The sequence below is a fragment of the Neomonachus schauinslandi genome, chromosome 7 (assembly GCF_002201575.2).
Source record: "Neomonachus schauinslandi chromosome 7, ASM220157v2, whole genome shotgun sequence".
In the NCBI taxonomy this organism is placed as follows: domain Eukaryota; kingdom Metazoa; phylum Chordata; class Mammalia; order Carnivora; family Phocidae; genus Neomonachus; species Neomonachus schauinslandi.
The window spans coordinates 116,949,881-116,967,414 of record NC_058409.1 but is presented as its reverse complement, the minus strand read 5'-3'; the positions used below and the strand labels follow the sequence as shown (position 1 = coordinate 116,967,414).

General features: G+C 42.4%; 1 protein-coding gene across 2 annotated transcripts in view; it reads right to left on the bottom strand.

The window, feature by feature from the left end:
* Window positions 1-13,411, bottom strand: part of PAIP1 (poly(A) binding protein interacting protein 1) — a 31,250-nt gene extending 17,839 nt beyond the window's left edge. The window contains exons 1-3 of one of the 2 annotated variants that reach the window (XM_021696645.2): window positions 13,148-13,411; window positions 12,158-12,327; window positions 2,638-2,823 (exon numbers count right to left, since the gene is read on the bottom strand). In XM_021696645.2, coding sequence (XP_021552320.1) covers window positions 2,638-2,823; window positions 12,158-12,327; window positions 13,148-13,175 — 384 coding nt within the window. In that variant the 5' untranslated portion in view covers window positions 13,176-13,411. Of the gene's footprint in view, window positions 1-2,637; window positions 2,824-12,157; window positions 12,328-12,907 lie in introns of both variants that reach the window. The other variant, XM_021696654.2, reaches the window with a different exon arrangement.
* Window positions 13,412-17,534: the final 4,123 nt, after the last annotated feature.

Here is a 17,534-nt window from a genome sequence, read left to right as displayed (position 1 = left end):
AACCATAATCTAGATATAACAAATGGCCTGAGGCCTCTCTGACCCTTTGCTGGGTCTACTTACCAGCTGTGGTAACCTTAGCCAAGTCCCTTAACCTCTGTTAAGATATGTATAAAATAAGGGATAAAAGTAATATCTTCAACCATGGAGGATTAAACGAGTTAATTACATGTCAGGTGTTACCTAGCATGTAGAAAGTACTTCATAATTACTAGGTCTTTTTATTTCTGATTATTTCCTTGCTTGCAAAGACAACAGACTGGTTTCTCCTGAGATCATTCATGGATGTGTATCTGGTACCACAGAAGACTTGAAATTCAAAAATCATCCTTTTCCCATTATGGGCATTGCCTGTTTTCCTTTAGTTTACTTTTAAAATTATCACACACAACTTAAAGACAAGAAGTTCTCCAAGGCTTGTTATTAAAATTTCATACTTCCCCACTATACCTCAACTTCACTCCCATGGACAACCATTTTCAATTCTTTCAGCTGAAAATCAGGTTTCAACCTCTGTATCTCCATGCTTTGTGATTTCAGTTTGGACATTATTTCTTACTAGTTTCCCTCCATGGACAAGGAATATCCAGCTTTCACCTTGCTTACCCTCACTCCTTTCCACTATTTGCCAATCTTTCCGCCTACCAACATGGTCATACTATGATTGGATTAGTTTTATGTTTCCTTTTACAGCTGGACCATGTAATATACGGATTTCTACTTTCTTGCACAACTTTGTTTTCCCTAGACTTAAATTTTCTCTACTCTGTTCTTTACTTACATCTCATTGATTTAGCCCTAAACTCATAAGTTCCCAAGTTTCTTCTTAATACATTCAAACACAGCAATTATGCTCATCTTACCAGGGAATCTTGCCTGGAGCCTTCTGCCCTACTCCAGTGAAGCCCGGCTATTGTCTTGGGATCTCCTTTCACTACCATCTAGATAATCCATTTAGCCATTCCTATAAAATTCTGTTTTCTAGTTTTTACATCTTCATCTCTGGCTTAATTTCCTCTTTTTGGTGGAGTACTTCCCTTCAATAACTTCTCAAGAAGGGTTGTAATAAAACTTCAAACCAGATACTCAGTGCAAAAAGATGTAGAGGGTCTAGTTTTTTGGGGGTTTTTTATTTGTGTTTTTGTTTTGTTTTGGGGGGTTTTTTTTGTTTAATATTTTAAAGCTATCCTTTTAGTGTCATTCCATTCTTGTCCTAGAGTCTTTCAGAGATTCCACACAGTAAATCAGGGTGATTTTCAACTTTCCCCACTGGCTTGGAATTCAAATTTTTTTTTAGATCTGCCCAGCTGCTTTCTAGTCTCTAAGACTGGTACTTTAATCTCTTTCCCTCATGTCAGCCCCTACAGGGTTCTGGCTTCTTAAAATCCCCTTCATTTTTGTAGTGGTATTTGGGGAGGAATCAAAGTTGAATATGTATGTTTAATTGCCATTTTTATAACAGGTCTTCTTTTGTTAGTTGCTAGGAGTAAATCCCCCAATGAAATTTAAGAACTGTTGGTGAATCTGTGTATCACTGACACAGAATATTGATAAATAGGGAGTACATATTTGAAGAATTGGCTTTGAGACAATCACAGAAACTAGTTTGTTACATTACAGCCCTGAAGACTAGAACCAGGCAGCCTACGAAGAGCTGAAACTGAAGAGAAGAGAAATCAGAAAAGCACTAACAATTTCTCCATTTTCTTCTCATATTCCTTTGCAATCCATTTAGAGGCCAAAAGTAGGTATCAGGACAGATGGAGCAATTCTATACTCCTAAAACCTCAAGCATGTCCAGAAACCTGAGAGTTGGACAGGTAATACTGGGGTCCAGTAACTATCCAGAACAAGCTGTGAAAGTAGTCAAATGAAACACTAGGTAGGATGAAAATTACCTACTATCATAATCACCCTTCCACATATTCCAAATTCAAGTTGCTCTTTCAGCAATGACTTAAAGAACACTTAAGTTTCTATTTCTATTTATCTCCTACGGTTTTTGGTCAAACAGTGCCCTTAAATCTGTCTTCAAAATCCAGTGTTGTCTATCTCCCCCACTGAAAATAGCATTAATGTGTCACAGACCAATACGCTAGGATCAAACCTAAATTTTCTGTGAACAATCTAGATGGACAGACTTATGGAATTAAGATGTAAATCCTTGGAAATTTAAAATAAACATAAATGTTAAGACTCAAGACAGTGTTTTGTGGTCTAGCTTTTTTTTGGGGGGGGGGTGCTCCTTTGTGAGGATGAAGGAAGTTCTCCCGTTGATTTTTTTTTTCCTCCCCTACTCCAAAAGTGCTATATAATTTGATACCAAGGAAAACAGAATTGCACTCTTTCTGTGTACTGTTAATTTCAGATCCTGTAAAAACATATACTTACCTAGCCTCCCTCATAAATGTCCAACATTCCTTCCAACTGCCTGTACAGAGCCTTGAATCTCCAGTCTGGCTCTAGCCCCTAGATCCCCAGGTACAGGAATTTCATACAACAGAGACTTAAAAGCTCCCATGAACCATAAAAAGTTAAGAAGCATGGAGGCCAGTGAACATGAACGTGAAGGAGCAACCACCACCCCTGGGCTTCAGGAAGCTATCTGATGATCACCTGCGGCATCAGCCAACCTACCTGTTGATAGATGAGTTCTACAAGTTCTTGCAAAGCATCATCTGTTGTAACCCAGCCATTCAGGGTCTCTGCAAACTGTTCAATTTCAGTTTCAAAACTGCCAGGCTGCTCTGTAAGATGATTCAAAAAATCCTGAACATATTCTGATAGAGTAGGATAATCCTCACAACCATCTTCATAGGATTCCTATAGATGAAAAGTTTTAAAAAAATGTTTTAATCCATGCAACGGGCTAAAATAAACCTGAGGCAGCTTTAAGGTGAGCAGTCTCTAGCACAAATGATTCTTCCATGATAAAATTTGTTATTTTCCTCAATAAAATTAAGCCCACTGAATCATTCTTCCTCGCCCAATGGCCAACGTGTTACATTATAGCAGAAGGACTCCATCTAACTGGGTAGGAAATTGTCTTTTCATTCTGGCAGATTTACAAGACAACCGAGAAAATTTAAACCAATATTTCACTATAATACGGACATCAAAATTTTGATCTATTTATGGGTATAACATCTGAGATCTGCTTCAAAGTGGGAAGGAAGAAGGGGCCAGGGATAATAGAAACAAGAATGGCCACAGGTAGCTAACTGTTGAGGCCATGGGGATTCATTATACCCTTCTCGTACTTTTTTTTTTTTAAAGATTTTATTTATTCATTTGAGATACAGAGAGAGAGAGAGAGAGCATGAACAGGGAGAGAGGGAGAGGGAGAAGCGGGCTCCTCGCTGAGCCAGGAGCCCGATGTGGGGCTCAATCCCAGGACCCTGGAATCATGACCCGAGCCGAAGGCAGACGCCCAACCATCTGAGCCACCCAGGCGCCCCCCTTTTTCGTACTCTTAAAGGTATTTGAGAATTTCTATATTGGGGAGGAAAAAAAGCTAGTAAGACTTGTCATCTGTTAATCCCCAAAGACAGTGAAATATATATAGTTAAGGGACTATAACATTTCCCCATAGTACATTGTGGCAGACTGCTATATCCAGCCTTCTAGCCAACCTTGACTGGAGTAGTTTCCAGCTAATGTTTTACCACTATCACCTTTGGTAGTTCCCAATCTTTTAATTAATGGCTGGAGGCTGAACAGGGGGAGGACTGCAAAAGGTATCAGATTATCAACCCTATACTTGCAATGCCTGGAATACTAACCAAGCATTCTGAAATTTACTTAACAGTTATGATTTAATAATAACTATATTACTGATGAAAGTTACCCTTTTCCAAAGGAGTCAAATGAGAAACCACATGAAAGAATTATGACCATAATATAGAAGCATTTTATGAAGGGGTTAAGTTCTAAAGCCAGTGAGTGCATAAAGAAAAAATAAAATCACACCCAGTCCAAATTCCCCTTAGGAAAGCTCCATGTTAGATGAATACACAATCTTAGTAGAAAGGCTAATCCAACCAGTTGGTCCTACTATTTTTTCAGCTGACCACCACTTAGAGGCCATGTTATGTAGTTTTTATGTATTTCCAGATATTAAAGTGGTACTACTTATCATGACAAACTGCATGTGCTATCACAGGCACTAAGGAAATAGAAGCAACTGCAGGAAGAGCGGACTCATGTGCCCGTATCATGCTCACAGTGTTTGCTGAGCGGAACAGGTAAACGGACAGATTAAATGTCTAAGCTCAAAACTGAATCCAAATTAAATGACTCCACTCTAAGGGCGCCTGGCTGGGTCAGCTGGTAGAGCAAGGGACTCTTGATCTCAGGGTCCTGAGTTCGACCCCTACACTGGCTACAGAGATTACTTAAAAATAAAAAAAATTTTCTTTTTTTTTAAAGATTTTATTTATCTATTTGACAGAGAAATAGACAGAAGAGCACAAGCAGAGGGAGTGGCAGAGGGAGAGGGAGAAGCAGGCTCTGCACTGAGCAGGGAACCCGATGCGGGACTCGATCCCAGGACCCTGAGATCATGACCTGAGCCGAGGGCAGACGCTTAACCATCTGAGCCACCCAGGCGCCCCAAAAATAAAAATTTTTTAAAAGACTCTAAAATAGGGGCGCCTGGGTGGCTCAGTTGGTTGAGCGACTGCCTTCGGCTCAGGTCATGATTCTGGAGTCCCTGGATCGAGTCCCGCATCGGGCTCCCTGCTTGGCAGGGAGTCTGCTTCTCCCTCTGACCCTCCCCCCTCTCATGTGCTCTCTCTCATTCTCTCTCTCTCAAATAAATAAATAAAATCTTAAAAAAAAAAATTAAAAAAATAAAAGACTCTAAAATAAATTAACATTGACGAAATTCAAATTTATTCATCATAAACATTACAGCTATGTGACAGGGAATTAAATGAGTTAATGAGTAAATGCCCCTGGACCAGTGAATAGCACACAGTAAGGCATTAAGTCAGCAAATCTTTACATTTCTGGGAAAATACTAAAACATATTCCAATGCCATAGCTGTGTTCTCATACCTAAAGGATCATATCTAAAAGCATCTAAAAATAAAAAGCTATGCTTCTTGGTATGTAGGATGATACTCTGATTAATGAGCTAATAGCCACCAATTGCCTGTAAAATATGGGACAGTCACTTTAAGAGCTCTGCAAGGCTGCCTCAATCCCAAAAAACTCTGAAGCAAGCATTACTGTTCCCTGTGCACAGATGGAAGAAATGAGCACAGAGCAGTTAAGTCACTTTGGTTATTCATTCAAAACCCTTCACTGAGTGCCTGCTAAGTGCCAAATACTGTTCCAGGTGCTGGGGGTACGGTCTTGGCATGAATAAAGGAAACAAAGTCCCCCTCCAGTGGAGCTTATCTTCCATCACAGAAGACATCATTCAGATCTTAGAATATACTATGAAAAAAAAATGGGCTGAAACTAATGTAACACTGTATATTAACTATACTGGAATTAAAATTTTTAAAAATAAGAACAGAGGGACGCCTGGGTGGCTTAGTTAAGCGTCTGCCTTCAGCTCAGGTCATGATCTAAGGGTCTTGGGATCGAGCCCCACATTGGGCTTTCTGCTCAGCAGCAGAGTCCACTTCTCTCTCTCTGATCTCTCCCTCTGTGATCTCTCTCGCTTTCTGTCAAATAACTAAAATCTTAAAAAAAAAAAAAAAAAAAAAAAGGAAAAAATGGGAAGAATTCTGAAGAATTAACATCTAATCTGAGAAAAAAGAAAAAAATAAAACCAAAAAACCCAGTCCTACAAATACCTAAGGAGAGAGAGTCTATATAGTAGGCTCAAGAAGCACGTAGGCCCCAAGGAGATAGGTGCTTACCTGACACCTTTGAGAAAGAAAAGCCAGAACACAGAAACTGAATATGGGGCAATAGTTAACATTATCAATGAAGCAGATGGGGAAACTGTGTAGGGTCTTGGGGACAACAGGGAGACTGCCTCAAAAGCCAGTGGAAAAACCATCGGGCAAAGGCATAGAAGCTGGGGTATGAACAAGGAAGGACCATGTACCAACTTAAGTAATTTGTAAAGTCACACAGCTAGTTAGAAGAACTGAGCACAGAACAAACCCTGTACTTCTAACCTCTATGCTATACTCTAAGTAACTGACAAAGGCTTATAACCCAACCTTGACATATGTACGAGAAAAATCCATCTAACAATCTATCAACAAAGAACTGGTTAAATATACCAACTTATATCCACATAATGGATCATATAGTCACCTGACAAGATATATTTATATCAATACAGAAATCACCAATATGTTAAAACGAAAAGAACACAGAACCATTATTCTAGTACAGTTTAATTTTAAGAGATTTATAGACTATGAAAAGCTCTGGAAAGATAGACAAGGGATAAACAGTAGTTAGCCCTGGAGTAAATAAATGCTCATATTATGAATAATGACCATTTTTTAAAAAATTGTGAAACCAGTTAAGCATTATAAATGTATACATTAAATAGTTTAATATTAGCCAGGTACATATGTGAGTTTCACAATTAAAAATTAGTTTTTGATATATAGTTTTACAGACTTGTAGTGTCCCTATTAATAAGAGAAAAGAAGGAAGCCTACAGGTCCCAACTGAAGGTATTAATGTCTGATTTCTATCAAATGTCATCCACTGTGGCAAAAATGCAGTCTGGAACACTGATTTGTAGTCTTTTCAATAAGACCAATTCTCTTGTAAGAAAATTTGAAGTCTGGGGGCGCCTAGGTGGCTCAGTTGGTTAGGCATGAGACTCTTGATTTTGGCTCAGGTCATTATCTCAGGCTTGTGAGGTAGAGCCCCGTGCTGGGCTCCCTGCTCAGCGGGGAATCTGCTGGAAATTGTCTCTCTCCCTCTGCTCCTCCCTCCGCTCGCATGTGCACATGTGTGCACGCTCTCTAAAATAAATCTTTAAAAAGAAAATCTGAAGTCTGAAAGTAAAAAAGGAAAGCAGAGCTGCTCTAATTGTAAGCATTACAGGGGATTGATCAAGGTGGTGCCTGGCTGGGTCAGTGGAGCAGGTGACTCAATCTCAGGGTCGTTAGTTCAAGCCCTAGGTTGGGTGTAGAGATAACTAAAAATAAACAATGACAGGGAATTGATCAGAGCCTGTTGTTTCAAGCAAAAAAGGAAGCACAGCATACTGTGGACAGACGAGGACTCTAACATGTTTGAGTTATTTCTCTAGTACCAGATTTTTTAGAGTACAAATTTTGTCAGTCTTCAAAGTGGAGTTAGATGGCTTGCAAGCTGAGGAATATTTAAAGTTTTATGTATTTTTCTTAGAATTCTGACAAGATATTAGGAGGGACATCAGATAGAAAACATACTTTTCATGGAAGATACTCTGAATGCGCTGCTAGAGATCTAAAGCAGTAGGAATAAAAGGAAACTAATCTGACACTTAGATGGTGGAATAATCAAGACTACTTTAGTTAACTGGATTGAAGGGGGCAAGAGTGTGAAAGAAATGTGAGTCAACACACCGTTTTTTTAGCCTGAGCAGCTAGTTAGAATATAAAAAAAAAGTTTGCAGAAGATAAATTCTTTTTTATACTTGAGTTTCAATGGGAGATCCTCATGAACAAGTCAAAACAAATGGAAACACAAGCCAGGAGTTCAGAGGGAGAATCAGATTTCAGGTATCAGTAGATAGGCAATGGTCAGATTCTAGGTGATAGGATCACCAAGGCAGGTAATAAAATGGAAAAAAGAGAACCTCAGGGACTACAATCTGAGAGAAGGAATGATCTGCAAATTGCAAGGATGAAGAACGGCCACAGTGCCCAAAGGAAAAAGGAGAGGTGCTCATAGAAGCAAATGCTACAGAATAATTTTACACGTTGAAACCTGAAAGAACAATGGTTGCAGTCCTGGAAGTGAAAGACTATGCACAGAGAGGAAAAAATTAAAATTAGTATCTTCACTATTCAGTTCTTATAAAGAGAAACTTCTAAAAGACTGAAAAGGTACCCTTGGCCCCTAGCACAGGACCTGACACACTGGAACTTGTTACACTGCATAGATCATACTGTGGTCAAAGTCTACTAGGATAGGGATTGAGAGAACAATAGATTTTCAGACCCAAAGAGCACCAGTAAAGGTCACAAAAAGTAGTATCAATTCAATTAGGGGGATCAGTCAGCGGAGGTTTGAACAGTGAGAAGTAAATACTAACCGTGAATACTTTTACATTTTGGAGAACATCACTATTGAAAGGCAGAACACAAACAGGCAGTAACTTGAGGGGAATGTTCTTAGAAAAAAGCTGGGAGAGAGGGGGGGGGAGAGGGGGGAGAGGGGGGAGGGAGGGGGAGGGAGAGGGAGGGAGGGGGAGGGAGAGAGAGAGAGAGAGTGTGTGTGTGGGTGTGGGTGGGTGTGTGTGTGTGTGTGTGTGTGTGGTGGGGGGATTTTGGTCTCTTAATAAATGCCTTTTTTTTTTGAAGATTTTATTTGTTCATTTGACAGAGAGAGAGAGCACAAGCAGGGGGAGCAGCAGAGGGAGAAGCAGGCTCCCCACAGAGCAGGGAGCCCAATATAGGGCTCGATCCCAGGACTCTGGGATCATGACCCCGGCTGAAGGCAGACACTTAACCAACCGAGCCACCCAGGCGCCCCTTAATAAATGCTTTATGAATTCCTATGTAGAATTTTTGGTTCTTGTAAGTGAGCTGTGATTAAATATTCAAGATGTAATGGTTTATCATCAGAGAAGAAGCAATGGGCAGGAGTAGATAGATACAGCAACTCCCTGGTAAGAAGGCACGGAAAGCAAGAAATTCTAGCAGTGGGATTACAGGAAGGACTCTAAGATAAAAGGGTTCAGAATTTTGGAAGGGTTAAGAAAGCACAACAAAAGACTATCATAAAGGCTTTTTAGAAAAAAGCATGAAATCTTGGGGTGCCTGGGTGGCGCAGTTAGTTAAGCAGCCAACCCTTAGTTTCAGCTCGGGTCATCATCTCTAGGTGGTGAGATCGAGCCCTGTGTTGAGCTCTGCCCTCAGTGCGGAGTCTGCTTAGGACTCTCTCTCCCTCTCCCTTTGCCCCTCCACCCCGTACTCCTTCTCACTCGCTCTCAAACCTTAAAAAAAAAAAAAAAAAAAAAGGCATGAACTCTTGTGAAGAGATCCAACTCAAAGATACCCAGATTTTCTTATAAATATAAAAGCAGACTCAAGGCATTTCTGTCCATTTTGTTCACTGCTGTATTTCCAGTGGTAATTGTCCAACTTCCTGTTGAATGAGTGCGTGAATATAGCTAACTCTGGATTATGGCTACTACAAAGAGAAGTCTCCCTCACAACAAGACCTTATCCTAAGAGTCAAGGGAAAAACCAGGGTATTGCTATTCTGTGACTAAGTAGACAGAGAAAAATGCTTAGCATTGACAGAGGGTAAAAGGGTAAATGAATAAGACTAGACAGTGCACGAGGGCAGAGGTAGCAAGCTTGAATGACTATAGAATCAAGGTGGAATACAAACAAATGAGACAAGCCAGTGAGCAATTAGAGCTCACACATTCCATCTAAGGGGGCTGCGTCCATTCAGCTCCAGACAATCTTTGCTCTATCAAAGTTAACAGTCCGGGGGCGCCTGGGTGGCTTAGCTGGTTAAGCATCTGACTTGATTTCAGCTCAGGTCATGATCTCAGGGTGGTGAGACTGAGCCCTGCCTCGGGCTCCATGCTCAGCTCAGAGTGAGCTTGAGATTCTCTCTCCCTCTTCCTGTGTCCCTCCCCTGACTCGGGCTCCCGTTCTTTCTCAGTAAATAAATAAATAAAGTAATAGTCTGGCACAAACACATATTAGGATTTCAAGAGAAACCAGAAAATTCAGATTTGCAACATCTATTTAAGTGTTGGTAGCTTATTAAAAGGTGCCCCCCACCCCCAAAAGATACACCTGCAGGCCACACATGAGTCATGGGCTCCCAGTATGCAATCTGCTCTGGCAGACTGAACAAAGAAGCAGCTGATCTAACAGAGGATATCAAGGAATGCCTAACAGAGGACAGTGGCTCAAAGTAAGTGAACATGGCTCAATACACTGCTCTGTAGCCCAGGAGTCACTTGAACTATGTAGAACTATGTAAACTAGTTTAGTACAGACTCTGAAAAAAAAAAAAAAAAATTGCATCCCTCCTATCATAAAATGGCCCAGGTAAATAGGGAGACAAAGAGAAAAGTTTTGTGGCTCTTTGAAAGTAAGTACTCTTTACTATTTTATTCAACTACTCACAGCTCTCTAATCATTCCTTTCCTGAGCCAAATACAACTTTTTGGCAAGAACCCAAGCTGTTCTCACTTCTACTTTACATGACTGACAGCCCCTTTCACCCCAAATCAACTGCTCTTCCTGCTTGCCTATACTTTCCCCTTCCCAGCCCCAAAGCTTTTTGCTGGGCAGTCTAAGATGCATGGAGTTTCTGAAACATAAAATACAGCTTTTCCATACCTTTCCTTTCAAAAAATGGAAGGAAAGCACTGGCCCCCAGCCCCAAGAAGTAACAAAGCGGGTGTACCACCGTTAGTTAACAGGTAAATATAAATTAAAACCAGAAGTAGATGCCACACACCCACCAAAATGGCTAAACTTAACAGAAAATTCCAAATGCTGACAAGGAGGCAGAGCAATTGGAAATCACACACTACTCAGAATGTACACTGGAACATCTCTTTGGAAAACTATTTGACAGTCTCTCTTAAAGTTGGCTACCAGGGCACTTTGACTCCATTAGGTGTAGAGATATAGAGATCATTTAAAAGTAAAATCTTTGGGGGGGGGGGGGAGGAGAAGAGTTGGCTACCCTATGTCCTTGTGATTCCACTCCTAGGTATGTACCCAACAGAAACAAGGGCAAATAACCATCAAGACATGGATAGACAGACTAGCAGCCCTATTCACAATAGCCTAAAAGTGGAAACTACTCAAGTGTTTATCAAGAGACAAAGCAGAAGAAGAAAAAAAAAAGACAAATGGGCCTGTGGTATATTCACACAGTGGAATGCTAGAAGAGTAAGTCACCTTCAACTATGAGCTACAAGGTGGATTAATTTAGATGTTCAATAAAATTGTGCAAAGATATTCTGTAGGACTCCAATTATATAAACTTTGAAAACAGGCAAAACTTGTTAAGTCAAAATAGTAATTAACCTAGGAGAGCAGTAATGATTAGAAGGGGTTGGAAGGAGTTTTCGGGATGCAGATGACATTCCTTTTCTTGATTTGGATGCTGGTTGCCTAAATGTTCACTTCGTGAAACTTTGAGCTAACCTTTATGTATACTATTCCGTGTTAAATGTCAATAAAACTAAGAAATTAGGAAACATAAGACTTCTACTAAAGTATCATCATTTCTTTAACCCTCTAATGGTTCCTGCCCCACTTATATATAATTAATTGCTATGCATTTACCCAGGACACATTCCTTTCTATATATCCCAGTTGTGCTTTGTATTTTCTCCCACTGAAGAAAAATGTGATCAATTTTTTTAAGTTCTTATACTGACAAAGATGAATCTGAAAGTTTAAAAGTTCTTCGGACCTGTGTAAACACTTTATCAAAACCCTTTATATTTCTTCATAACAGTAGTTAATTAGAACCAGAAACACTTCTGTTTTAACAGAGCCCAGATGTGTAACATTCAAAAGCCTACCTCAAATTCGTCTGCAGCAAAACCATGGTTTAATTTACCCTAAATTTACCCTAAATGAATATTCAGCTATCTTGCTAAAATCAAATTTTAAGTCAGCTTTGCCAGGCCATTATTCTATAGATTGTCCAATAAGTCTGAACACAAATTTTAGTTTTATATATTGAAAGCGCCCTTAACCATATCCTGTATTAGCCTAGAAATACTCTAAAGATACTGGGAATACAGCAGTGAAAAGAGACAAGGTCTACTCTCAATTTACATTCTGATATTTAAAACATGATAACTACAAAATATATTCCTGAATCAGTTTTGGTTCCTCATGAGTTCAAAGAATTCATAATAAAAGGTTTTTATGTGTAGTAGAAAGCACCAGCATACTGATAATAAAATACAGTAATAACCACATTATCCCAGTAATATTAACTCAGAATTGTGGTAAAAAGGCCTACTTACTGTATAATTAGAAGAATAACCTGATGGGTAAAATTCAGGAGCATTCGCAGACAGTTTAGACATTAACACAGGAGCTACAACCACCTGGGGTTTAGCCATTGCTGACTCCAAGTTCTGCTGTGGGATATTATCCTGTGAACTAGGTGGAGCTCTCAGGGGCCTCGTTTGTTCTGAGAAAGGAAAAATGAGGTGTTAGACGCATTCCTTCCTTTGTATAGCAACTTACTATCTCCTGAAAAACCAAATGAGAAGGGCAGGTTTTTAAGAGTTAAACGAGAACGGTCACGAATTTTAAGGTTAACGCCAGGATTTTTACAGAGAGCCTGCAAAAAGGAACAATAGACTTGCTTTAGCTCATTTGTGGCTATACCTGCCTCCTAAATGAATGCTTGAGGGCTTTCTTTCCTCTTTTCTTAAGGAGTCGATTAAAAAGAGGTGGTTGCTCGCCTGACGTCTCCCTTTGCAGGGCTGGGAGGGGGAGGCGATTTTTACTTCCTCCCCGGACGGCCGAACTCGGAGACCGCGCACTGGGCCCCTCCCCCAGCCGGGGCGCACAAAGGATTCCTGCAGCCACCTTCCAAACCCGTTCCCGGCCCGTCCCCACCCCGTTAACAACTGGGCCCCTCGGGGAATGCTTTCGGGGAACGGGGGGGGGGGGGGCGGGGAACAGCGCGCCGACCTCGGCGCGCGCGGAGGGCCGTGGGGAAGCGTTGGCCCAGGAGGACGGGGTCCCCTAGAGCGGCTCCGTACCTGGGAGCGCCCCGGGCCGGGGAGGCCTCTGGGGCCCGGCGGGGACCTCGCACTGGGCCCCTGGCGGCGGGGCCGTCCTGGGCTGGCGCAGCGGCGGCGGCTGCAGGAAGCCCGGGGCTTTGGGCTGCGGCGGCGGCTGGTGCCGCGGCCGCTCAGCAGGCCCCGCTCCGTTCGGGAAACCGCCGCCCTCAGGCCCGCCCCCTCCGCGGCCCAGGCCCCGGCTCCGGCCCCGACCAGCACCTGGGGCCCGATCGAAACCGTCCGACATGCTCCTCCTCCTCCTCCTCCGCCGGGGGCCGCTGCCGCTGCGCTCGGGAGAGGACGCGGGGGAGGCGCCGCGGGCCGGCTCTCACCGCCGCGCTCACTCGGCCCTCATGGAGGAGGAGGGCGGCGGGCCCCTGCTCGGCTCCTCGACGCTTCGGGCGGAGCGGACGGCAGTCGGAGCACCCGCCGAACCCGCCGCTCCAGAGCGCCCGCCCCCCGCGGCTGCCCTCGGCTTTTCGATTCTCCCCAAAACCCGGCTCCCCCGCCTTCGGCGCGGCGGGGGCGAAGGCGGGTCACAGCGGCCCCCCGCGGCCCGGAGGCCCCGGGCGCGCCCGCCGCGTCTGCTCCCGTTCGCTACCGGCTGGGAGCCGCGGCCCATCCGGCCGCCCGGGAAGCGGCGTCCCGGCCGCCAGACAGCCCTGCTTGCTGCGGGGGCCGGGCGGGGGGGGTGCATTTCGTTCCCCACGGCCGGGCCGAGGGCAGAGAGGGGCGCTTACCCCAGGCGGGCCCGACCTACGCGGTGGTTCTCAGGAGAGAAGTGCGAGACTGACGGTTGATGCCAGGAAAATAAAAATACGGGGGGAGGGGGCGTGGAGGCAGCGCCAGGGTTCGCGGACGCACACCTCCGTGGGCGCGCAGGTGTGTTCAATGACCCTGCGCCGGCCGGCCGGAGGACTGGCGGGAGGACTGGTGCGGAAGGAGGGCTCCGGGAGAAGCTCTGCCACCGGCCTCGTCGGCCACGGCGGAGGGAGGGAGGAACACAGTCAAAATGCAGCCCCCTTTCCCGCCCCTTTTGCAATTCACATCAGGTGTTTATCCCACCTACTGTGCCCAGGCTTCAGTCTTCTCCCTTTTCTCTTCCCGTCCAGAAAGGTTCTGAAAATGCACTACCTTTCAATGAAATTCCCCTCTTTTTCGTCGCCCACTAGTTCTGTCCAATAAAAATACAGTGCGAACACAAATACAAGCTACTTATGTAATTACAAATTTTCTAGAAGCCACGTTAATGAGTAAAGAAACAGGTGAAATTATTTTTAATGATCTATTTTACTTACCTCAATTTCTCCAAAATGGTAGCATTTCAGCATATAACTAACACAAAAATATTAATGAGATGTTTTTCCTTTTTTGGTACTAATCAAAATCCACTGTGTATTTTACACCTTCAGCATGTCTCCGTTGGAATTAGGCACATTTCAAGTGCTCAGTAGGCACATGTGGCTAGTGGCTACCGCATTGCACAACAAAGTTCTTGACGTTATCTATGTGTAAATTATTGTTTTTGTCAGGACTGACAGTGATGAAGCCAAATGAAGGATGAATATAAGTAGTGAGAAGGAGGAAAAAAATCAATTTCTTTACGGTTATATTGAAACATCCTCACAAACTTCGCTTGTGGGCCTTTATATTAAGCCGGGCTTAATGTTTTCCAATCTTGTCATCTTGAGAATCATTTCAATTAGGAACAAAACTCTTGTTAACAATTTTCTCTTCGTGCTAATAAAAAAAACCATTAACATCTTTACCTAAATGAGTGAGAAGAATGGCCTTAATGTGGGCAATCATAAATAAATGATTCATGCTGTTGATTGTTGACAAAAATAATGAAGTCAGGGAAGGAAGCCAACAAAAAGTACGGTTCCTTGGTATAGAGAAAGAATGTATGAAGCCAGAGCTTGGTTTAGATCCTGGTCTTGATCCTTAATGCCTTCGTGATCCTGGGTAAGCTAGGGATTTAGTTTCTCTGAGCCTCATTTTCCTCATCTTTAAAACAGTAAGTATGTTGTAGCACCCAGCATACATTACAAAGACAAGATTACAGTGTAAAAATTAGATAAGGTGATACTCATCACATTAAAATCCATTCTTTTATATAGTGGTCAGTCACTTCTTACCAGGACTTTTCTCTTCAGTAGGAAAGAAAAACGGTATACTCAGACACAGTGAGAGTGAGTTATCCTGATGTTCCACTGAAGTAGGAGCCCTAATCCTGTCCCAGGCTTTTGTTTGCATTCATCACCCTTTTGTTCTCCTTAGAACTTTGATGATGACTAGCACTTTTTTTACACCTGAGACATTCTTATTTGAGAATAAGGCTACTCCGCATCTGTGGTGATATCAGGGTATCTTTATAGCCACCTTTTGTTAGATAAGGTGGTTAATTAAGATGCTATCCTTTGCCTTCTCCCAATTTACTGTTATGTAACTTTAACCCTATTCTTATGAGATGGCAAAGGTGGCCTTAGAACCTGAATGGATTTAGCTTCATTATAATAACACTAGGTAATACTTAGTACGTGCTAGCCACTGTTTCAAGAGCTTTACTTTATCCTTTTATTTAATCCTCACATCCTGTGAGATAAGCATTCCAATTATCCCCATTGGACACCAAAGGTTGCCAAGATATATCCATCTCGGGACTGTTATAGGGCTAAGTGGAGGTGGTAGGTATTGCAAAATGCCAAGAGGCCAGGGGCACCTGTCTGGCTTAGTTGGTAGAGCATGCAACTCTTTTTTTTTTTTTTTTTAAGAGAGGGAATGGCAGAGAGAGGAGGGGAGAGGGAAAGAGAATCTTAAGCAGGCTTGAGACACCCAGGTGCCTCATAGAGCTTGCAACTCTTGATCTTGGGGTTGTGAATTGGAGCCCCACATTGGGGGAAAAGATTCCTTTAAAAAAATGCCAGGAGGTCACACACACACACAAACATAAGTACTATAAAGGACTCTCTGGAGAGAATCATCAAAAAAGCTCCTTCTCTACATTTATGCCTTTCTTATTGATTTATGAGGGTAGGGCTAAATTTGGAGAGTTGGAAAATATGTTATAATATGGGAAAAGGACCCGCTGTAAACCATGGAAAGGAAAGGATTTGTTTCCTTAAACTGGGTTTAAGGGGCGCCTGGGTGGCTCAGTCGTTAAGCGTCTGCCTTCGGCTCAGGTCATGATCCCAGAGTCCTAGGGTCGAGCCCCGCATTGGGCTCCTTGCTCCGTGGGAAGCCTGCTTCTCCCTCTCCCATTCCCCCTGCTTGTGTTCCCCCTCTTGCTGTGTCTCTCTCTGTCAAATAAATAAATAAAATCTTAAAAACAAAAAACAAAAAACTGGGTTTGAGAGATGTTTTCCAGGAAGACTTACCCAAGCTGTCTAGTCACTTATGATAGTTGTACCTTGGAAAAACTGTGTCTTGGCACTTAGCATGCTAGATTGTTAATATTTGGTCTATTTCATATTTGGTCTAGTCTCTATCCTCTCCATTAAACTACGTCTGAAGTCAGAGGACACCTTTTTTTTTAAAGTAACCTGTACACCCATTGTGGGTCTTGAACTCACAACCCCAAAATCAAGAGTTGCATGCTCTACGGACTGAGCCAGCCAGGCACCCCAACCAGAGGACACCTTTTCATCTCTACACCCTTAGATCTTAGCCAAGTACTTGGTATACAATAGGCTTTTAATGGTGATAGGAATCACCTGCAATGCTGCTTTTTCCTTAGGTCATTAGTATAGTGATGATAAAAAAAAAGACTGGTTTTCTTTTACAGTTTTTGGAAGACTTAAATTTAAAAATGAATATTAAAAAAAGAAGAAAAAATTAAAAAAAGAAGATTGGCTTTCATAAATCTAGCAGAACTTAATGACTTCAAGATCATCATTGGACTGTATGGGAGTAGACAGTGCAGCCTTTCAAGTCCAGGTAAGAGGAGAATGTTTTCATAAATATGAGGGAGAAAATATTTGCAAGCCATATACTGACAAAAGACTTACATTTAGGGGCGTCTGGGTGGCTCAGTTGGTTGAGCGTCTGCCTTCAGCTCAGGTCATGATCTCAGGGTCCTGGGATTGAACCTCAGCAGGGAGTCTTCCTCTCCCTCTGCCCCTCCTCCCCAACCCCCAGTGATGCTCTCTCTCTCAAATAAATAAATAAAATCTAAAAAAAAAAAAAAAGGCTTGTATCTAGAATATATGAAGAACTCTCAAAACCCAACTGTGAAAGAATAATCCAGTTAAGAAATGGGCAAAAGACATGAATAGACATTTCCCTGACGAGAATGTACAGATGGCATTTAAGCCCATAGGGGAAAATGTTCAACATCATTAGCTATCAGGTAAATGAAAATTAAAACCCCAATGAGATTTCACTACCTACTTATCACAATGGTTAAAGTAGAAAATAGTGACAACACCAAATGCTTGCAAGAATGTAGAGAAACTAGAAACTGAGTCACTCATACATTGCTGGTGGGAATGTAAAATTTGTATCATTCTAGAAACTAGTTCCTGGCAGTTTCCTTAAAAATTATACGTATAACTACTATACAACCCAGAAATTGCACTCCTGGATATTTGTGATGGTTAACTTTATG